The sequence below is a fragment of the Myxocyprinus asiaticus genome, chromosome 5 (genome assembly GCF_019703515.2).
Source record: "Myxocyprinus asiaticus isolate MX2 ecotype Aquarium Trade chromosome 5, UBuf_Myxa_2, whole genome shotgun sequence".
In the NCBI taxonomy this organism is placed as follows: Eukaryota; Metazoa; Chordata; class Actinopteri; order Cypriniformes; family Catostomidae; genus Myxocyprinus; species Myxocyprinus asiaticus.
The window spans coordinates 5,801,442-5,825,408 of NC_059348.1; the positions used below are offsets into that span (position 1 = coordinate 5,801,442).

Genomic DNA, 23,967 nt, shown 5'->3' on the forward strand with positions numbered 1-23,967 from the left:
CATAAATGACAAATGATCAGATTTGAAATATAAATAAAAATTCTCCCTCATTACATATGTATATGTTTTATCTGCTCACAATTTACACCAATCAGCCACAACATTAAAACCATCTGCCTAATATTGTGTAGGTCCCCCTCATGCCCCCAAAACAGCTCAAACTCTCATCACAATTGTACAGAGTGGTTATCTGAGTTACAGCAGACTTTGTCAGCTCTCATCAACAAAGAATTTCCATCTGCAAAACTGCCCCACACTGGATGCTTTTTGTTTTGGGCAGCATTCTGGAGTGTCATGTGGAACTGAAGGTATTATTTGATGTCACACGTTCCAGTGATGCCAGCAATAATTTAAAAGGGAAGATCCCTTTTGGGGAGATTGTTACAATTGCCATTCATTATACAGAAAATAGTGAATGGGTATATAAGTGAACGATTTCAGAAAGCGCTATAGTTTTGGCCTGAAGCACTAGGAAGTGTAATAGAATGTGAAATAATCTAAATCATACTAGTTTGAGATGGCAGAAAGGTGAGAAAATTATGAGAGAATTTAAATTTTTGGTGAAATATTTTTTTAATAATGAAGTTTTAAGATTAACAGTCATTCACTGATAGCACGCATACATCACCCAGACATCTATTTGATGAGTGTTTACATCTTGAAGACACATTTTTTTAAATGACAAAATTTGTTGCATTTCATAGCATCAACAACACTAGATGAAACTGATACTTTGAACTGATATTTTGAACTTTTATTTTGTTGAAAAATACAAACATCTTTCTACCCCTTCTACGCGGGTTTATACTTTAACCTCGAACCTATGCTGTAAGCTCTGCACAGTTTAGCATTTATAGTTCCATGTTGGTGTGTCTGCATTGCTCTGCGAATACACAGCAAAAGTGCTAGTGTACTGAGAAACAATGCCTTTGTGTCTGAAAAATTATACATTTAATAAAAGCAATGTAATTCATGGATTCCAATACATCCATTACATTATTGTGGCATTAATAAAAAGTTCATCAAAGTATTGGAACATGTTCTGCATTACACATGTTTTCTGCCATTTAGACAGAAAATAAATCAGGGATATACTGTATGCTTCGTCTTGATTTGCTTATAATAAAGATTTTTGCATAATTCTGACGCTCACTGCAGGGAAAATAACATCAAATTAATGAAGAACAACTCGCCTGACCAGCACAAAATGGGTGTTGTTTTAATGCTCAGAAGCTGCACTTTGCATATAGGCAATATAACTCTTAACAGCGGCTTTTTAATCTGCTGACAAAATGTACAGTGTAAGTGTTCCATTTTCATAACATGTGAAATTATTATTTACATCATACTGTCAAAACATGGTACAGATCCGAAAGTTCTCGAGTAGTTTACAACAAATATTGTGTCACTCACATACCAAATATATATTGAGTAAAAGCCCAGAGGAAAAAAGCTGGTTTTAGAAGTTGTCTTTTTGTTGGGTTTTCACTTGTAACTTTTTTAAACATAACCAGAATATATAAAAAAAACAGCAAATGCTTCTAAATTAAAACAATGCTCATGAGTCCAAACGCAACGTGATATGATGCATTGCTTAAAATAATCTTGGAGAAATGCAATGCTACTTCAGATATATTTTTGTCTTGCTGGGGAACGGTCTCTGGTAATAAAGCGGACCAATCGCAGTTGTTGTGGTCTGCGTTGATGTGAAGCAAAGTACAATTTTTGGAGATGTGCACGTCAGGCTACAGCATAGGTTTGACGCAGAAATATAAATCTGCCTTCACATAGAATGACAGCTCAATCAGCATAATGCAATAGCAATTCTCCCACTTAATTGTAATTTTTCTTTTGAGAGAAATTGATGTTGATTTTTTTATTTCATCCCATTTACATAGCAAATAAAGATGGATTTTGCTTACTGGACAACCCTGGACAATGCTTTTTTCTATGAGTCAGTAGAGAGCCTGATTGGGTGAAACGCTTTCCACATGCAGTGCAGTGGAACGGCTTCTCTCCAGTATGCACTCGCTCATGTGCTCTCAGGTTTCCTGACCTAATGAATCTCTTCTCACATGAAGTGCAGTGGTACGGCCTCTCTCCAGTATGTACTCTCTCATGTGCTTTCAGGTTTCCTGAAAAAGCAAAACTCTTTTCACAGTGTGAACACTTGTAAGGATTTTCTCCATTGTGAATTATTTTGTGACATTCTAAGTCATAAACACTGTAAAAAGCTTTACCACACTCAGAGCACACATGATCTCTCACACGGGTGTGTTTTTTCTGGTGCTCTTCTAAATTGCACAGCTGTGAAAAACTCTTTCCACAAAGGGAACACAAGTAAGGCTTCTCTATTGAATGAATTTTCCGGTGTCTTTTTAAAGCTGGTGCAGAAGATACAGTTTTGTTGCACTGATCACAGATATATGACTTTTCGCCAGAGTGAAAAGACAAATGATTTTTGAGACTTCGTAACTGTCTGAAATTCTTCTCACATTGATTGCATTTGAAAGGCTTTTCTCCAGTGTGAATTCTCATGTGGCTATTAAGTGTTCCTTTAGCTGTGAAACTCTTTCCACACTGAGAGCATGTGAAAGGCTTTTCTCCAGTGTGAATTCTTATGTGATGCTTAAGATCAATTCTGTATGCAAATCTCTTTCCACACTGATAGCAGCTGTAAGGCTTCTCTCCAGTGTGAATTCTCATGTGAATAAAAAGGTTGCTTTTATCTGCAAAACTCTTCATACAATGAGAGCAGGTGAAAGGCTTTTCTCCAGTGTGAATTCTCATGTGGCTATTGAGATTTCCTTTATGTGTGAAACTCTTTCCACACTGAGAGCATGTGAAAGGCTTTTCTCCAGTGTGAATTCTTATGTGACGCTTAAGACCTTCTTTGAGTGCAAATCTCTTTCCACACTGATAGCAGCTGTAAGGCTTCTCTCCAGTGTGAATTCTCAGGTGAATAATAAGGTTGCTTTTATTTGCAAAACTCTTCATACAATGAGAGCAGGTGAAAGGCTTTTCTCCAGTGTGAATTCTCATGTGGCTATTAAGTTTTCCTTTAGCTGTGAAACTCTTTCCACACTGAGAGCATGTGAAAGATTTTTTGGCTTTTCTTTTTTGAGTTCTTTTTCGTGAGCATTTCTTTTCAGTCTGTGGGCTACTAAAAGATTTTTCTCCAGTTATGAAATCATCAGGTTTCTGACACTGATGTTTCTCCTCTTCATTCAGTTCCTCACTTTCCTCCTTCACTTTCATCTGCTCTAAAAAGAACACACAGTCAAGAGTCAATACAAGAGGGATAATTGTGAAAAAATAAAATAAACTGCAAACAAATAGCACAAACTGAAATCAAGTATTCATTTCTATGTGATCTTTGACCCCATTTACACCTAGTGTTAAGATGCGTTTTGGTGATACGTGTGGTCAAGGCTAAATACAGGTCTACATGGGGTCTAAAACGTTTTGTGATTGTTTTGTTTTCATACTAAATGGTTAGCTCTGTCATTCTTATGTTAAGTGGATTATCCTGAAATAGGCAACAAAGTTTGTCCTGCACCTCTGATTGAAAATGAATTGTACCCTAGTGTTAAGACAGATCACCATGACAACCTCAGTGGTTGAGTGCCACCAGCGGAGATGTGCATGTAAATTTATCAACTAATTTAAAACATTGTGAAAAAAAAAATGTTTTCCTGAAATAGCAGCATATGAATAAAGTGAAGTGTTAGATCTTTAGTTACTGAATTCGTGCTTTTAGAGACGTATACATCTTACATATTTTACAGACTTCAGGATTTTGCATAGTTACTTCAGTGGCCTAATCACAACAACTTATGTATCCAGCACGCAACTTAGTTCATGTTGCACACATAAATGCACGCAACACATTCAGTTGTGCATTCGCTTCAATGTCTGTGCAGATGTAAGTTGTAATATGATATGTTGTTGAAATAGCTGATGAATGTCATATAAAGTATACGCTTGAGTTAGGGGACTGCCCCGCTAGTTACATGCTTCAGTTTAACGGTGTTCATCCCTTTTTAGCTCAAAATACTATGATCGTATAAATAAGGTTTTATTCAAGGTTTTTCTTCTTATGAAACAATTTTAAAACATTGACTGACAATTCAAAAATGCTGTCCGTCATTTTGACAGAAGAAAAAAAAAAATTGTGATGGGTTTAGTCATGTGATGGAGAAAGTAGGAGCAGTTGAGCGGAGCTCTCCAGTCAATTCATATTTTTGAACATATAAAGATGGACATTTTACTAAAAAAACAGCACTCATGCACTATGCACCATCATAAATGGTCTCTCAAGAAGAACATTACTAAACTAAAAGAGGAATAGAATCCCATAGAAATTTTTGGTTACACAGCCACCATGGATAACATGCGGTGTTTGCGGTGTGTCGTATTTGTGGAGGAAAATGTTTGAATCAGATCCAAGCAGGTCACCAGCTTTTCAGTTCTTCAGTGTAAGAAGCCAATGGGTCACTGCAAGGGTCACTAGAGTTCAGCTAACTCTCCCTGCTTTAAGTTATTTTTTCTATATTTCTGTAGTTTAACTGTTTTAAAGCTCGTATGATTTTATAACAACACCCACCAAATCTGGTAAACTGCCTGAAAGATTGTTACCTTAATGTTCCTCAGGAGTCTTTAAATAAAGATCAAGAATGAACACCAACCTCTTTGTTCCTCAATATCTTCATTTTTCACTCTGAATGATTCTGAAATACTGATGTCTTCACTCTGCTCTTTCAACTCCTCTTTAATAAACTCCATCTTTTCTGGGGCACTTAAGCAGGTTACAGAGGGTACTTGGTTTTGGTTTTGCTTCGCTAAACCTTTAAAAGAGAATTTACAACTTAAAATAAAACTAGATTAAAACAGTTAATCATGATTAATCTCAGGTAATGAATGAAGGTAATTAATTCAGTTTCTCTCTAATATAAAGACACCAGTCAGTAGTGCTCTTTACTCATCTCACTCGCTCTCTTCTTCAAAACAACTCTCTATCTATCTCCTGCCATCACACGAGCCATTTTACACAAGCTGAGTTTCCATCCACTTATTTTTATGCACATTTTGGGATATCACATAAAACTGCTCTATGGAAACACCAAGATGCAAATAAAATCTCCAAAATGTGCATTAAAAAATGTATGCACTCGCTTGAAATGTATAAATGTTTTATTTGATAAGAAGAAATGTGCATAAACTATGATGGAATCACTTTAATGAATAAACTCCTATTACATTTATTAGGAACACAAGATGCGCATTTAAAAAAAGCCACGTCACTGAATAATTTGTTATCTGTCACTCACTCGACGTTGGTGTCGATGTAGTGACACTAGGGGTCACTCTTGGGAGCCCGAGACACCTCTGGTCTTTGATAAAAGGCCAATGAAAATTGGCGAGTGGTATTTGCATGCCACTCCCCCGGACATACGGGTATAAAAGGAGCTGGTATGCAACCACTCATTCAGATTTTCTCTTCGGAGCCGAACGGTCATGCTCATTGAGCTGAATACTACTGTTCATTCACCTCTGCTGGATCTGATGGCACATTTCAGCGGCTTCTCCCTCCTCTGCACTAGTGCACTGCAGAGAATGCCCCTGCAAACTTCGGCATAAAAACTAGAGAGTATATTTTCTGAAAGAGCATTTTTTCCCTCTAAAAGAGTATATATTTCTCGAAAAGAGCGCACACACGGAACGTCTTTTTAAAGATGCTTTTCCGATTGTGTGTTATTCCTGGTTGCGCTCGTTATCTCTCGCCTTCTAACGGTCACGATCACTGTCTTTCGTGTCTAGGCACTGCTCACGCAGAGACAGCGTTCGTGGATGGTCATGTTCTCATTGCGAGAATATGTCCATGGCAAGGTTTACGTTATCTCTGACGGCCAAGGCCTACGGTGCCGCTGGACAAGCCGCCTCCGCCCTGCACGCCATGGCTCTCCTGTAAGTCCGCCAAGGCGCTAAAGGAACTGCACGAGGGTAGTTCCGCCCCGGGATTGATGCAGGAACTGCGCTCGGCGACCAACCTCACTCTCCGAGCGACGGAGGTCACGGCGCGGTCTCTCGGGCAGACGATGGCCACACTAGTGGTCCAGGAGCGCCACCTTTGGCTCAACCTGGTCGAGATGGGTGAGGCCAACAAGACACGATTCCTTGCTGCCCCCATTTCCCAGGTGGGCCTATTCGGCAACACCGTCGAGGACTTTGCCTAGCAGTTTTCAATGGTAGAGCAGTAGATGGATACTAGCCGGCATATCCTGCCATGGCGCGGCTCAAGATCCCACACCCCGGCTACTCATCGCCAAGGGTGTCCCCCTGCGGTGACTGCACCGGCTCCGCCACAGCCTGCCCCTTCCGCCGGGCCCCGGTGTGGAGCCCACCGCAGGAAGCAGACGCCACCCATCTCGTGGCCGCCCAGAACCCGTGAAAGGCTTCAAAGCGCCCTTGAGACGGGTGACCCAGGGACCACGAACCCCACTGCTCTGGAGCTGGTAAGCAGATCTCCATCTTTTTTGTTACCTTTTGCATTTAATTGCGCTGCATGCCCAAGTGGCTGCAGTACTCACGAGCGGTTTCCTTGTTCCCTGTGTCACGTATCCGGTGTGTACGGCCGTCATCACGACCACTGTCCACCACTCTATTTGGCAGGTTTGGCGCTCCAGCGGCGGTCTCCCGCCCCTGAGCGCCCAGCTGTGGCACAAATCCACCCCCGATGTGACAGTCTCAACGGGTCACGAGAACAGGCCTCTTCCTCCCCCGTCCCAGGCTGTTCCGGGGGTGGTCACAAGGAGCCAGGTAAGTGCTTCGATGTCCTTAGACTCAGCACGGCCATGACGTGGTGTGGCACCTCGAGCTCCGCCCCGCCCCGCCGCGAGGCCCCACCTGCCGGTACATCCAATGACGTTGTCCCTTTGGTCCCCCATGCGCGGAACTTGGACGCATGGCTTGCGCTTTCCAATCCATCGCGAGGGCTGGTCCGGACCGTCCAACTCGGCTGTGTGATTCACTTCGCCGGGCATCCGCCCAGGTTCAGCGGTGTCCACTTCACCTTGGTGAAAGACGAAAACACTGCTACTTTGCACGGAGATCGCTACCCTCCTACGGAAGGGCACGATAGAACCTGTCCCTCCAGCTGAGATGAAGGGATTTTTCAGCCCCTACTTCATCGTACCGAAAAAAAAAAAAAAAAAAAAAAGGCGGTGGGTTGAGGCCAATCTTGGACCTGTGAGTTCTGAATTAAACTTCACACAGACTCCCATTCAAGATGCTGACGCAAAAACGCATTCTGGCAAGCGTCCGGCATAAAGATTGGTTCGCGGCGGTAGACCTGAAGGATGCGTACTTCCACTCCTCAATCCTTCCTCGACACAGACCCTTCCTGCGGTTCGTGTTCGAGGGTCAGGCGTATCAGTACAAAGTCCTCCCTTTCGGCCTGTCCCTGTCTCCTCGCGTCTTTATGAAGGTCGCAGAGGCTGCCCTTGCCCCGTTAAGGGAGGTGGGCATTCACGTTCTCAACTATCTCGACGACTGGCTAATCCTAGCTCACTCTCGAGACGTGTTGTGCGCACACAGGGACCTGGTGCTCTCACACCTCAGCCGACTAGGGCTTTGGGTCAACTGGGAAAAGAGCAAGCTCCTCCCGGTTCAGAGCATCTCTTTTCTCGGTTTGGAGTTGGACTCAGTCTCCTTGATGGCGTGCCTTACGAACGAGCGCGCCCAGTTGGTGCTGGCCTGTTTGAAGGCGTTCAAACAGGGAACAGCGGTTCCACTGAAACTTTTTCAGAGGCTGCTAGGGCATATGGCATCCTCGGCGGTGGCCACCCCGCTCGGGTTGATGCATATGAGGACGCTTCAGCACTGGCTCCAGACTCGAGTCCCGAGACGGCCATGGCGCCACAGGACACACCGCGTGGCCATTACGTTGGTCTGTCACCATCTTTTCAGCCCTTGGACCGACCTCTCATTCCTACGGGCAGGTGTTCCTCTAGAACTGGTCCCCAGGTGCGTCGTGGTCACGACAGACGCCTCCAAAACAGGCTGGGGTGCTGTTTGCAACAGGCACGCACCCGCCGGCCTCTGGACGGGTCCGCGACTGCATTGGCACATCAACTGCCTAGAGTTGTTGGCAATTCTACTTGCCCTACGGAGGTTTCGGCCATTGATCCAGGGCAAGCACGTGTTAGTTCAGACAGACAACACGACAACAGTAGCATATGTCAACCGCCAAGGTGGTTTGCGCTCTCGCTGTATGTCACAAATCGCCCGCCATCTCCTCCTCTGGAGTCAGCAGCACTTCAAGTCGCTGCAAGCCACTCACATCCCGGGCAACCTCAACACTACAGCGGACGCGCTGTCACAACACGTTACCCTCAGGGGAGAGTGGAGACTCCACCCTCAGGTGGTCCAGCTGATTTGGAGTCGATTCGACAGGCACAGGTGCACCTGTTTGCCTCACAAGAATCCTCCCCACTGCCCACTCTGGTACGCCCTGACCGAGGCCCCCCTTAGCATAGACGCACTGGCACACAGCTGGCCCCCTGGCATGCGCAAATATGCGTTTCCCCCAGTGAGCCTGCTTGCACAGACCCTGTGCAAGGTCAGGGAGGACAAGGAGCAGGTCATCCTGGTAGCACCCTACTGGCCCACCCAGACGTGGTGCTCGGACCTCACGCTCCTCGCGACAGCTCCCCCTGGCGAAGGACCTTCTTTCTCAGGGACGGGGCACCATCTGGCACCCACGCCCAGACCTCTGGAATCTCCATGTCTGGCCCCTGGACGGAACATGGAAGACCTAAGTGGTCTACCACCTGCGGTGGTGGACATGATCACTCAGGCTAGGGCCCCCTCTACGAGGCACCTGTATGCCTTTTAAGTGACGTCTGTTCGCTAAGTGGTGTTCTTCTCGACATGAAGACCCCAGAGATGCGCAGTCGGATCGGTGTTTTCCTTCCTGCAAGAGAGGTTGGAAGGGAGGCTGTCCCCTTCCACCTTGAAGGTGTACGTTGCCGCCATAGCAGCACACCACGAAGCAGTCGACGGTAAGTCCTTAGGGAAGCACGATCTGATCATCAGGTTCCTAAGAGGCGCCAGGAGGCTGAATCCCTCCAGACCACGCCTCATTCCCTAATCGGACCTCTGTAGTTCTTCAGGGTCTACAGAGAGCCCACTTTGAGCCTTTGCAGTCAGCCGAGCTTAAGGCACTCTCCTTGAAGACTGCCCTCCTGACTGCGCTCATTTCCATCAAGAGGGTAGGTGACCTGCAAGCGTTCTCTGTCAGCGAAACGTGCCTGGAGTTCGGTCCGGATTACTCTCATGTGATCCTGAGACCCCGACCGGGCTATGTGCCCAAGGTTCCCAACACCCCTTTTAGGGACCAGGTGGTGAACCTGCAAGTGCTGCCCCAAGAGGAGGCAGACCCAGCCCTGTCATTGCTGTGTCCGGTGCGCGCTTTACGCAACTATTTGGATCGCATGCAGAGCTGTATAGTCTCTGAGCAGCTCTTTGTCTGCTTTGTAGATAGCTGATAGCTGGATAGCTGATAGCGGGATAGCTGGCCGGATGTATCGCTTGCACATAGCACCTTCCACCTCCCTTGGAGCTGAAGACGTGCGCCATTAATTCCCAGTAGTGTTCATAAACTTTGTTCCCTGGTTGACTTCCTCCGAGCCCTGTGGCAGTCAAGTGTTCAGAGAGACTCGCTGCTGGCCCAGTACACGCGCTAACTAAGAGCCCTGTTCTGGGGTAGGTGCTCCGCATGTGGCGGTTCCCTGTAAGGCTAACTCCATGCGATCTATATCTTCCGCTAGTTCGTTTCCCTGCTGGCAAACTGCGTCTTCCTTGGGCAGAGCCCCTCTGCCCCAGTCTCCATGTTTGTAGTAACTCCTCCCCCATTGGGCAGGATCTACCTTGAAGGCTCTCCACATGGTTGGAAAGACCATGTGACGTATTCTTCCACTTAAATATCCCCCCCCTCTTTGGGCGAGGTGTGGTCTCTGCGGTGTCTTCCCCTTGGGAGGGACACCCCCCGACTAGACCTGGCGGCCCAGTCGGATAACCCCCCTTCTTTTTTAGGGAGTGGAAAAAGAGAAGGGGAAAAGAGGCCATGACTGGGTTAAGCCTGTCTCTATCTTTGGGTAGTCGACTTGTCCCCAAAAAGGGCCGTTCGACACTCAACTGTGTCGGGGGAGGTTATGTGTCGACCTGGTGTGCTGGCTATGAGGCACACAGCAAGTCTGCCCACCACACACCGCCAGTTCAAGTAACACAGTTCATGACGTTCATAACTGGATTAACCAGTGGACCAATCACTGCATCTGAAATGTTGCTCTGGTCATCCTGAAATAACGGTGTCTAGAAAATCCAAAACCTACAAAAAGTTTGTAGAGCAAATAAGTCAAATACAAACTTGATGTGTGTCGCAGAGCAGGTTTACTGAAACTTAAAGATGGAGGAACGCACACACATAGTACTCCCAGAACTGTGTGACGTGCTGTCGCTTTCAGACATGAGACACAGTTCTTTACAGTGTTTTGTTTGTGAGCTCTAAACCGCGAGTATTTTATTAATAAGAGTGACATTTGCTACATTTTCTACAGAAGTGACGATTTTGTTCTTTTGAACACATGGGATGGAAACACTGCTTTATTCGCACACTGTTTTTGTGATTATTATGATTTTCGCATGAATTAAATTCGCAACTTGGACAGAAACATAGCTATTGTAGCTACTTCTGATTCGAGTCTTCCCACTGCATTTACATAGCTACAGCTAATCAAAGTAAATTATGAAAACACAGATTCTACATTTCTCGAATTACATAATAACTGGCCATCCAATTTTGCAGCCACATATTACCAGCACTTATAAATATCAGGACTGTTGATTTAACACGTTAATTTAGTGTGATTAATTATTAGGGCTGGGAAATGTAACACTTGTTAAACTGTGATTAACAGCTGACTGGCATAATAAACACGTGAACGGATTTACTGTACGGAGAATGGAGACTTCACCCGCAAGCGGTGAACCAAGAAATGATTCTTCACCAATAATGAAATCATGAAGTGTCTGATCCGGATGGAGTTTCTCTTCAACTTCATTTAGTTCTTGATTTTCCTCTTTCATATCCATCAGATCTAAAATGAAAACACAAAATGTCCTTTTTCATTTCAAAAGACAAATCTTAAAATTATTGCAATAAAATTGACCCCAGATGTTACAGCAGATAACTACAGGTGACAAGTATCTATTCTAATGTGAAGTCATTTTTCTTTGCTGTTTCTCTTTGATTAAATTATATTACAGATCCTACGAATTGATAAATAACTACAGAAACCAAATGTGTTGAACTGCTTCATATTTAATAACTTTAATCTTCATCAACAGACAATAATAAAGAATGAAGAATGGACACCAACCTCTTTGTTCCTCAGTATCTTCATTTTTCATGACATTTGAACTGCATGATTCTGGATAACTCATGTCCTCACTCTCTTCTTTAATAAACATCATTTTACAATGTTTTATCCCACAGATCTCAGTTGAAACACCTGGAGTTATTCCTGTTCGTGTTGAAACAAGTTTTCGATTAGGATGACAACAATATTGGTGACATTTATAAACATGAATCATATGCTCGAATAATGTAGAAGAGTCATTCCTGGCTATTGGTGACTTTTCAATGTTCTAACTTTTGGGGGGAAAAAGAATAAAGTTTTTAAAATGATATCAGGTAAATTACATGTTTAACCTTCAGGAGCTTGTACTGGTAGTGCTCAAACATTTAAATAATAATAATTATGGGTGGATTGTTCAGATGTGGACTGTAAGAGAGTTCCACCCTGTTAGGGACATATACATAATGTATTGCAAAGTGTTAATAATGAAAATATTCAACAATTCTTACACCTTTTGTGTCCCTTATTCCATTATATAAGTTTATATATATATATATAAGTTTATATATATATATATATATATATATATATATATATATAATAATAATAAAACAAGAATTGCTGAGTAGAATATTTGTTCATAACTTAGAACCATCACATTTTTGCACCCAATTTACCCACAATGGTAGATTAAAACAGAACTTTGCACACACCAAAAAAAAAAAAAAAAAAAAAAAAAAAAAAAAACATATGTATGCTGTTTATCTTTTTCAGCTCTGAAAATTAAAACAAAAACATGCAAAACATTTAACATAGTTGTTACGATATTTAAAAAAAAAAAAAAAACGTGACTAACAGGGTGGAAAGGAGCTCCACAGGGTGGAAAGGACACAAACAGGGTGTTTACCAATAATGTCTCAGTGAGTTTCAAAAATAATTTTATTATTAACTCTTAACATTCAACATGTATTAAAAATACAGAACATTAAACACTTTTTAAACATACAGAACATTAAACACATTAACAAATATACACCAGTGCCTCTCCCTACAAACAAAAGTGCTTCTTCCCCAACCGTTCCCCAACTCAGTCACACACACAGTTTGTGTATGGGCCAGTATTTAATACTATATAATTTTTTTATTTTTCACTTCATTTAAGTTTATTTCATTAATTTTTATTGTAAGCCTTGGTGAATCTCTTACTGGGCAAGATTGGTACTGCAGTGGTTGAAACATATGGCATGCTGGGATCATGTTGAGACACACTTAAAAGTAGCCCAAAAATGTGTGTGTGTGTGTGTGTGTGTGTGTGTGTGTGTGTGTGTGTCTAGGCCTACTGTCTTAATATCATTCTAAGACTGTTGTGTCACCTTCAGGAAGACTCCTGTTCCACAGCCAACTTTGAACATGTTCACAAAGCAGAACAACATGTTAGCAGAATTCTCAACCTGCCTACACTGCCCAGATAGATTCTTCAACATATCTCGATGTTGCCATGTCCAATTGCACTGATCTTTTGTTTAGTGCTTGAGGCACTTCAATCAGGCACAATACCTGACAGTCAGCATACCAGCTGACATCTTTGCGAGGGCCAGGCCAGAAGAATTTGTTGACACCATTTCGATGCATGCAATTCACCTGGATGTGAACTGCATGCATCAAACGGCCATTATGACGCCAGGGTAGGGGTCATCATCGTACCTCACCACACACCACCTCCCAACAGGGTCGCTGGTAATAACCTCTGGACGCCACAGGGGTTCAGTGGTAGGTACATCTGGAGCCACAACATCTTGCAGAGTTGCTTCTTTGACCTCCCCAAGAGGTGTTGTAGGTGAAGAAGGTATAGCTACCCTAGCCTTTTCCCTGAGTTTTGCTTCCCTCTTCCTGTCTCCATTTCTTCCTCTGTGCTCACTGCTCTCTTTCATTATGGTCAGCAATTTTTTTCTTTTTCCCTGTCATTCGGTCTCTCCGCCATTTCTCCCTCTTTCTGAAGATACTCTGCTCGTCTCACTGGATCTAAATCTCGCTTTGCTCTGTAGCGACGCTGCATTTTTGCCGCACTTAGTGGTGAAGCCATTTCCTAAAAAATATGTACAATTTAACTTTACATTATCATGCAAATTGTATAGACAACACTTTATAATAATGATCAGTTACTGTGTAAATGCATATTAACTGATTATACACAAGACGGTGTGATAGGTTGATAGTTACTTTCTAAAATATTTTTCCTCTCAACAAGTTCAAAATAATGTCTCTTTTTCCTCTTTGTTAATTGTTGTACATAAATCATACACTCAGCACCTCACATGACTCATTATTATAGGTCTATAATTCATGCTTTAAAAGAATTCTACATTAATAATATTATTTCAAAACGTGTAATGCTAATAAAAGTAAAAAATAACTTAAGTTAATAAAAGCAACTTAAAAGTAATTAGATGAATTAAAATTCAGTAACTGTAATCTGATTACAAGAATTAAAAATTGTAATGTCTTACACTACTTTTTTTTTTACATAAAAGTAATTAGATTACAGTAACTAATTACTCTGTAATCGCATTACACCCAACACTGGCCGTAATACATTTTCCACCCTGTTAGGTTTATATATCTAACAGGGTGGAATTTTTTTTAAACAAATTAGCTAACTGAGCCAGCAAACTTTAGTTAGCTTGCTCTCCACACATAAACAGTACTTTAGTATATATATCAAACACGTTTGTAAAATGTGGTTTACTTTCTTCTTAATTTAGCCTGACAGGGTGGAAATTTAAGAGTAGGACATACAGGTTAACATCATAAAACTTGCACACAAAAAAGCAGACAGAAAGTTTATGCTCACCTCACTTTGCTTCTTTGAATTCCCTCCAAAAGAGTGATGTCACTTCCTGAATGTGGATTCATGGAAATTGTAAGGGTTTTTTTTTTTTGTTCAGAAGGCTAAAAACCACAAACTAACAGGGTGGAACGCGATTTCGGGGACACACAGGAAATTATTAAAATAATAAATAATAACTACTGCTTCAATTGATATATATTTATAATTACAGAGATTTTAACTTGATCCACACAATAATAAAGGCATATTTATATTGCAAATGTGTCTCATTGAAACTGAAAATTTTCTAAGAAGGTGTATGTGCCAAAAAAGATGGTAGTAATAATAATAATAATAATAATAATAATATATATATATATATCACGTTTTACATGCAATATTTTGTGTTAATGTTATAAAGAAGACCTCAGTCTATGATAAAACTATTTCATAGTTAACGTTTGATTTATTTTAAGTAAAATATTAAGAGTTATTTCCTGGGGACGGAAAAGTCACCAATAACAATGAATGGCCCAGAAACAAACAAAACAACATTGCCACAAGTTTCTGCAGGTTTATGAGTATCAATAGAAAAGATCGTTTACCGTTTTTTTGCGTCTCTGTAAACGTGTTAAATATAGTCTAATATGGAAACTCTGGTGCATTTACTTCACTCATTAGTGCAATAATTTGTTTAAAAGTGAATGTTTATCAGAACTCTGCAAACCTCTTAGAGCGCCTCCATGTTTGCGTGATGTCATACAACAGCATCTCGGAGGGGACATTCTGAACCGCTTGTCGTGGAAAACGCTTAAAGAGATAGTTCACCCCAAAATAAAAATGATCTTGTCATTTACTGACCTTCCTGTCATCCCAGATGTGTATGACTTTCTTTCTTCTGCTGAACACAAATTAAGATTTTTAGAAGAATATCTCAGCTCTGTTGGTCCTCACAATGCAAGAATGGTGACCAGAACTCAGAAGGTCCAAAAAGCACATAAAGCCATCATAAAAGAATTACATAATAATCCAGTAGTAAAATCCATGTCTTCAGAAGCAATGTGGGAGAGAAACAGATAAAAAAAAAATAATAATAATGTTTTATCACTGCTGTTGTTAAAGGATATTTCACCCAAAAATTTAAATCTACTCACCCACCTGGCATCCCAGATGTGTATGAATTTCTTTCTTCTGCAGAACCAAAATCAAGATATTTTTTAGAAGAGTATTTCAGCTCTATAGGTCCATATAATGCCAGTGAATGGATGCCAAAATTTCAAAGTTCCAAAATCCACATCAAGGCAACATAAATGTAATCCATATGACTAGTGGTTAAATCCATGTGTTCAAACACGATATGATAGGTGTGGTTGAGAAACATTTAAGTCATTTTTTATCATAAATTCTCCTCCCTGTCCAGAGGGGGGCGATATGCACAACAAATGTGAATCATCAAAAACAGAAGAAGAAAAATGTGAAAGTGAAGGAAAAAGGACTTTTTTTTGATCCATGCCAAGTCCCAGAAAAAGTTCCTACAGGTCTGAAGACAGCACAAATATTGACAAATTGACATTTATGATATATATTTTAAATATGATTCATCCACGGCTGCAGGCGAGTCTGATGTGTGACCGGACAAATACACACGCCCACCGGTGCATCACCGTAAACATCTCATTCAGAAGTTACAAATGTTTTTGTGTTGTTTTCTGGTCTGATTTAGTCACAGTATTAAAAAACGTCTGTGATGATCCCATCTGTATGAATGTAGGTGCTGCTTTTAACTCCTGAAGGAGGTGTTTGTCACATCTCACAGTGCAGCGCAATGAAGGGATATGGAATATTGGTCACAAACATGATGGCGTGATCATACAGTGACATCACATGAAACAGGTCGATATGCACTCTGCCCGGGCAGGTTCACACATCCGTGACGCAACGATTGCAAATACCGTCATGTGCGTGGAGTCACACTGCAGCAGTTAAATAGCCTCTTTGGGTTGCTTTGATTTTTAAATTGTTTAAAATCAAATTACATTGAACTTGTCTAATTATTGTACTAAATATGCATATCAGAGCAAAAGGGGAAAAACACTGTCTTACCATTTATCAATCGCTGAAACATTGCTCAGTGAAAAACAAAATGGAATCATGTTTAATGGTGTTACAGTCATATAAATGACTCTTCTTTAGAATGCAGCACATCGAATGCAACATGAAGGTGTTTCGAGATGTGTTTATAAAAATTAAAGTATTTTTATCTTTACTCGGTGTCTAAAAATGCAGCGATCCTTTCGAGGGGCAGCGAAAGAAAAAAGTGAGATTCAGCAAGCGCAACAGTCAAAGACTTCCGTCCAGTGCGTGTCTGTATCACTGATCCATAGTTAAAAACAATGCAGATGCACACAAAAGCATGTTTGCACAGCCTCTAACTCACACTATACTTGAAAAATGGACCCAGACTCGACCAGAAAACATGATGGTTTGTCTGAACTTGTAGCGCTCATCAGGTAGCAGACCTGCATTGCACGTATAGAATAACCGAATAATGATTTTGATATTCTAATAGTGCCGCCTCGAATGGTTAACCAAATGACGACTATCCGTGCACATCCCTAGTATGGATTTAACCACCAGAGTCATCTGGAGTAATTTTAGTTTGCCCTTATGTGGACTTTGGACCTTCAAAGTAGAGGTCTTCACGGGTCCAAAAATTTGTGCCCGAACCCAAAGAGACCCGGAAATGTACTACCCAGACCTGAACCATACCATGAAAGCTTGGACCAATGCAGAACTGAAAAAATGCCAGACCTGGACCAGACCCATCTATTAATTGAAATCTGGGACCTGGGCCTGGCCGGGAGCCACAGATTTCACAGCTGATTGCTATTAACAAGTTAATTTACAAGTTATGAAAACAAAACTTTGTGTCTTACCTAATGTAACGTTAGTAGCCTTCTCCCTTGTGTCTGGCTGTGATGCATATAATCCATCCTCCTTGCTAAGAAAGTTGGTAAAATACATCCAGGTTTTCTGTGATTTCTCTCTTGCTGATTGAAACAGCGTAGCGAATCCACTCATTATTTCAGCTTCAAAAGTCCACTTGCTGTCACAATGACGGATGACAAACACAACTTGTTTAGAATGTTTGTAGCGTTGCAGTTTTTTTGTATCTCTCATAAGATAACTTTGACTGTTTGCTCTTTTGAACTATAATAATGATTGCTCATTCATTGCCATGGCTGCTAAAGTTAGCACTGCTAATTTGCTATCGTGTGCTCTTAACTCACCTTATTTCCCGGCCCCCACTTTCTCATACAGTGTTGCAAGTTACAACACACACACACAGCACCATCATCATCAGTGCTGTCTGATCATGGCTGGGTCTTCTTAGATCGACTCGGGTATTACACATATTGTTAAACAGCCCCAGGACCCGCAGCAATAGAATGGGACCCGACCGGACCCGGCTGACCGTATAAATGTGGATCCAAACACGTACGGGTCCTGGGTTGGGACTCGGGTCCTCAGGTTAGGGTGGACCCGTGAAGACCTCTACTTCAAAGTTCTGGCCACCATTCACTTGCATTGTATGGACCTACAGAGCTGAAATATTCTTCTAAAAATCTTTGTTTGTGTTCAGCAGAAGAAAGTCAAACACATCTGGGATGGCATGAGGATGAGTAAATGATGAGAAAACTTACATTTTTGGGTGAACTATCCCTTTAAGGGCAAATCACCTCCAGTGAACTGTGTTAAATGGTTGTTGGAGGGGATGGGGGAGGGGTGTGTGCAAATTACATTTAAATTACACATTTATTGTGTATCAAACTTTAAAAAGTGTGTCACTGAACACTAAATAAAAAACCCTTTATAAATATCACAAAATAACATACAGTAAATACAAAATGTTTTGCATACATGGGTTTAACATTTCTTTCTGTTATTGCACTACACAGCCGATATAGCCGTCAGTAACATGTACACATCAATGGCTAAAAATATTTCAGGTGTCAGATTCTGTTAATATTGCTAAACTCCAATATTCAACACAACTAAATATCACTAAACAGCTGGACAATTAATAGTTCAGTCCTACCTTTTCTGAAAGCTTTTCAATTGTCAGATGCTTTTAACTGGAAAAAGCAACATTGTCTTGTTTTTGAGAGGATCTCACTTGAGTTACGATGTTTCCAGTCGCACTGAATGCACATCCAGAATGCTGTGTTAATCTAGTCAATGAAATTACAAAAAACTGTGTTGGTTGATTCAGTTAACAAAGACGGGATCATGAGGATAATTAAATGATTTTAATTCGAACATTTTTGACAAAAATATGATGAGAAATAAACAACACAAGATATTACCAATGCACTGACAGTGTTTAAGAAAAAGAAAAACCAGGGAGTTGTATGGTGCCATGCGGGGGTCAGACGTGTGAGCGGCGATCTCTGTGCATTTTGCTAGTTTTAATACTTTTTGTGTCATGGACCAGTGAGATTTGTTACACCCTGTTCCATAACTGTTCTATGAGGTCAATGTATCGGGGAATTTGGGGTCCTCTGGGTCCTCTGGAGACATTAGATGACACTTACGTGCTCAAGCAGGTACCCCTGACAGGGCTGCAGACCGGGCACACACACTTTGGACGGTGTGGCGAGAGAGATTCGGCGCCAGCTGTCGGGCATGTTGGCGGTGCTGTTGGGGGTCGTTGCGGACTTGGAGGATCTTGCTGTGGTACATCGATCGGTCGTGGCCATGGAGACGAGGTTTTCTGGGTTGGTTGCAGGAGTGGGGGACATCGACCAGTTGTCTGGGGTCATCAGAGAGAGAGTTGGCTGCTGGCCCACTGGTGACCAGGGCAGATTTGCGGTGCCTCTAGGGAAAGTTGGAGGACCTTGAGGGTCGTGATTGGTGGGGCAGCGTCCGAATTGTTGGAATTCCTGAGAATGGGGAGGGCCGGGATGTGGTGGGAATTCTGGACGGGCTCTTCCCGGGTCTGCTTGACATGACGGGCCATGGGTTGGAGGTTGAGCGAGCTCATGGGGTCCCGGCTCGGGGATCCGCGGAGGGAGATGCGCCCCGATCGATTCTGGCCAGGTTTCTGGGGTCGTCCTATGAAGATCTCGTGTTGCGTGAGGCGGGGATGATTCAGGGAATGCGGGAGGCTCTTGCATTGGCAGAGGGTCACTTTTGCACTGATGTTCCCGGCTGAGTTGGGAGTGGATGCTGGGGATGGCCGTAGAATATTTGCATGTCCCTGGCGGGCGTTGTCCTTCGTGGGATCAGTGGAGTGAGTGGGTCATGGTGTGGTTCTCACATTGCAGCGGGTGGGTCTGGCACGCTAAGCGTTCACTTGATCATCCAGGGAAGATAATTGCCTTTTTTATTTCTTTTTGTGCTGGTTCCGCCTGGCGGCTGGAGTTTGTTTTGTGAAATAACACAAATCCTTCAAGAAATCTTTGCATCGACAGATGCAGAGTTCCTGGCCAGATTGAGAATAGATGCTAAGGATGGCTGCAAAGTATTTACTTGTCCCCAACAAGCATTGTCCTTCATAAAGTCAATAGAATGAGTAAGTCATTGTGTAGCGCTCCTTTTGCAGCCAAGAGGACCTGTCTCACTGAACATTCACTTGACCGTCCAAGGAAACCGGGCACCTTTTTTGTTTCTTTTTGTGATGGTTCCGCCTAGCGGCTGGAGTTTGTTTTGTGGAATAGCACTCCTTTGGAACGGTTGTGGATGGGTCTGTGCGTTCCTTGTGCTTGTGCCTCCTATTGGTTGGAGTTTGTTTTGTGGAATGTTTTTAGCGGGACATTGGAGTGATTGGGTTATCTGCTGCACTCATGAAACAGCCGGCTCACTGGACATTCGTTTGACTGTCCGAGGAAACTGAACGTTTTTTGTGTGTGTGTGTGTGTGTGTGTGTGTGTGTGTGTGTATGTGTGTGCTGGTTCCGCTGGAGGCTGGAGTTTGTTTTGGAGGGAACACACCTTCGGGACAGTATGTGGATGAATCTACATATTCTTTGTGTTTATTCTGCCTACTGGCTGGAGTTGGTTTTGTGGATTTTCTTCTGTTGTGTGGTTCTGTCACGCAGGATTTGTGTGGAGGAGCCGGACTTGAGCAATCCAATGGCGGGGTTGTCACGGGGGCCATCGTGGGCATGCTTGGACTGTTTGAATTTGGAGGGATGGATGCCGGTTGGTGCTGTCGTGCACGGGGTTGCTGCGCACGTTTTTCTTTTTTCTGTTTGTTTGGTTCAGGGGAAGGTTCGGGGTTTGACTGTTGCACTGGTGTTGGAATGTGGTCTTTATGTTTTTGTTTTTGTGTTTCATCAGTGTCATGTGGTCAGTGGTGAATGATCGGAGTCCAGTCGCCGCTATCTCACTTGATGCTGAAAAGCCGTTTGGTATGGTAGAATGGGATTACCTTTTTAAGGTTTTGGAAATAATTGGGTTCGGAAATACTTTTGTTGAATGGAATGAGTTACTTTGTGGACACCCGGTAGTGGCAGTTCAAACAACTGGATTGGTTTCAGATTGTTTTGCTCTGGATGGGGGCGCCTGGCAGGGTTGCCCTCTTTCCCCATTGTTGTTCTGTGTTGCCCTGGAACCATTAGCAGCCGCGATAAGAAAGGAGGATGATTTTCCAGGGGTGATGGCGGGAGGTGTGGCACATTATCTTTTGCTTTACGCAGATGATATTTTATTATTCGTCACTGACCCCATTAGATCTATGCCTTGCCTCCACAGGATTATTAATTCCTTGTCTAAGTTCTCAGGTTACAGAGTCAATTGGCCTAAATCCAAGGCTTTGGCTCTGACAGCATACTGCCCAGTTACGGCTTTTCAACCAGGCGTCTTCCAGTGGTCCAAACAGGGGATTAAGTATTTGGCATTTTATTCCCAGCAAATTTGTGTGATTTAGTTAATTTTACTACCTGCTACAGTCTCTCCTTGTAGATGTACCTCGCACTTATTTCAAGCAATTTGATAACATAGCGAAGTCCTTCATTTGGAATGGGAAACATCCCAGATTACATTTCAACAAGTTACATAGGCCAATTGACAAAGGTGGGCTAGGTCGACCCAAGATTTTGTTTTATTATTATGCATCCGGTCTCAGACATTTGTCTCATTGGTCACTTCCACCTGAGAGAGCCCCTCCCTGGTTTTGTATTGAACAGGAAGTCCTTGCCCCTATTTCGCCATTGCAAAGCCTTTCTATCAAACTAACCGGAGAAGTCACACCCCGTTATCTCGCATTTGCACACGGTTTGGACAAAAGTGTCCAGAGTGTTTAATTCGGACATGTATTTAAATGTTGCCTCAAGCATATGGCTGAACCTTAAATTATGTATTAATAAGTCCCCTTTCTGTTGGTCAGAGTGGATTGTGAGGGGGGTTACTACTATATGAGAGTGGAGTGCGGAGATCTTTTGAAAATTTGGTTCAATGTTTTAAGATTCCTAGATCTCAGTTCTTTAGGTATTTACAGCTGCGCCACCTGTTCTGTACTATTTTTGCGAGTAGTATACACCCCCTTAAAGCGGCAGATACTCTGGAAGTGGTGATTACTGCTTTTGGAAAAGTTCGTGAGACATCTGTGTATTACTCCCTGTTAATTCAGAGTGTGGGGGACAGAGCTTCTTCTTCTCTCAAAAGATTATGGGAGAAAGATTTAAATTTGGTGTTGGAGGAGGGAGTGTGGGCTAGGATTCTAAAAAGCATGAAGTCTACATTCTAGAGATGCAAGGGTCCGTCTGATGCAATTTAAGATTTTGCATTGATTCTATTGGACCCCCTCTAGATTGTATTGGTTGGGTTTTAAAGATACACCCACCTGCTGACACTGCCAATCAGAAGACGGGGACACAACACATGTTTTTTGGGGATGTGTTATGATCCAAGAAATTTGGTTGAGGGTTCAGAGCTTTATGTGTGAGGACACTCAATTTTCATTTTGCCCAAACTCTGTATCCTGGGTGATGGGACGGTTGTTAATATTGGGCACAGATATTTAAAAAGTTGGGTCCTAGCCAGAGTCATGATTGGCAGAAAAGTCATCATCAGGGGATGGAAGTCAGCTGGGGCACCCTCGTTTAGGGAGTGGTACAGGGAAATTGGCAGGGTGGCAGTGTTTGAGGAGATGATTTTTAGAAGGCTGGGGAAATGGGATTCATTTGTCGGGAGGTGGGGGGGGGGGCTACAGTCCAGGAACATTCCTTGGGACTGTAGCCTTCCCAGTGTCCAGGAGCATAGTTGGGTCCTGGGCAGCGATGGAGATTGGCTTGTTCACTTTGTCGACGAATGGCATGTAGTAAGTGGACATGAGCTTGGTACAAGATAGCCTCGCTGCATTGCAGAGAGTTCTGAGCATATTCAGCTCAGAGTAGGAAACGGTTCCAGTCGTGTTAGTTGACAGTAGGCTCGGAGGAATTTACCCAAGTCCTGGTTTAGCCATTCGACTTGACCATTAGATTGAGGGCGATAACCAGAAGTTAGACTCACGTTGACATTGAATAATTGAAGAATACGGACCAGACTCGGGAGATGAACTGGGGACCACGGTTGGAGACAATGTCCTCAGGAAAGCCATAAAAGCGGAAGACGTAATGAAACAGGCTCTCAGCACATTCCATGGATGAAGGAAATTTGAATCTACAGAGGTATGAATCTACAGGCTTTAGAGAATCGATCCACCATGGTTAGGATGGTAGTGAAACCCTGCGAGTTGGGTAGATCTGTGACGAAGTCCACTGCGATATGGGACCAAGGACGTCGAGGGGTAGTAAGAGGCTGAAGGAGACCAGATGGGAGCTGTCGAAGAGATTTAGTGGTGGCACACACATTGCAGTTTTGAACATAGTCAGATACTTCAGTGTCTAGGTTTTACCACCAAAACCGGTTCTGCACTAACCTGCATGTAGCTTGAGCGCCTGGATGTCCTGAGCGGGCAGAGTCATGAACCCACTGAAGAACCCTGTTCTGTAAGGAACTGGGGACAAAGACTTTGTCAGGAGGGCAGCCAGAGGGAGTGGGTTCTCGGTTCTGAGCTTGGGTAATATCAGCCATGATATCCCACTGTACGGGAGCAACAATGAGAATAGGTGGGGTTGTTGTCACTTGAGGAATCATAAATGCGGGACAGAGTTTCGGCCTTGATGTTCTTAGACCCAGGTCGGAAGGTTATGGTGAAATCGAATCTGGAGAAGATGAGAGACCATCGGGCTTGGCGAGGATTTAGGCGCTTGGCCGATTGAATATATTATAGGTTACGATGATCGGTAATCACCAGAAATGGATGGCGAGATCCCTCTAACCAGTGTCTCCACTCCTCGAAAGCCGTTTTCATGGCCAAGAGTTCTCGATTGCCAACATCGTAGTTTCTCTCGGCTGAAGATAACTTGCGTGAGTAGAGTTTAGTAGGAGATCCTTGTTGCTGGGAGAGTACTGCACCTACTCCAGAGTCAGAAGCATCTACTTCTAGCACGAAGGGTCGAGAGGGATCAGGATGATGGAGAATAGGGGCAGTAGTGAAGCGACTCTTGAGATCAAAGGCTTGATGGGCGGAAGGTGTCCAGTAAAATTTTTTGGCTTTACCACGGAGCAGAGAGGTGAGTGGGGCAGCTACAGAGCTGAAACATTGAATGAAACATCGGTAGAAGTTGGCAAAGCAGAGGAAGCATTGTAGTTGCTTAATAGACACCGGTATGGG

General features: G+C 43.0%; 1 protein-coding gene across 19 annotated transcripts in view; it reads right to left on the minus strand.

Moving 5' to 3' along the window:
- Positions 1–23,967, minus strand: part of LOC127440730 (gastrula zinc finger protein XlCGF57.1-like) — a 518,561-nt gene that overhangs the window by 132,661 nt on the left and 361,933 nt on the right. For 4 of the 19 annotated variants that reach the window (XM_051697512.1, XM_051697522.1, XM_051697528.1 and 1 more), the window contains 3 exons: positions 11,070–11,159; positions 4,689–4,847; positions 564–3,263 (listed from right to left, as the gene is read on the minus strand). In XM_051697512.1, the coding sequence (XP_051553472.1) occupies positions 1,891–3,263; positions 4,689–4,847; positions 11,070–11,159 (1,622 nt within the window). In that variant the 3' untranslated portion in view covers positions 564–1,890. Of the gene's footprint in view, positions 1–563; positions 3,264–4,688; positions 4,848–11,018; positions 11,160–11,441; positions 11,876–23,967 lie in introns of those variants that run through there. The other 15 variants (XM_051697510.1, XM_051697518.1, XM_051697523.1 and 12 more) reach the window with 9 other exon arrangements.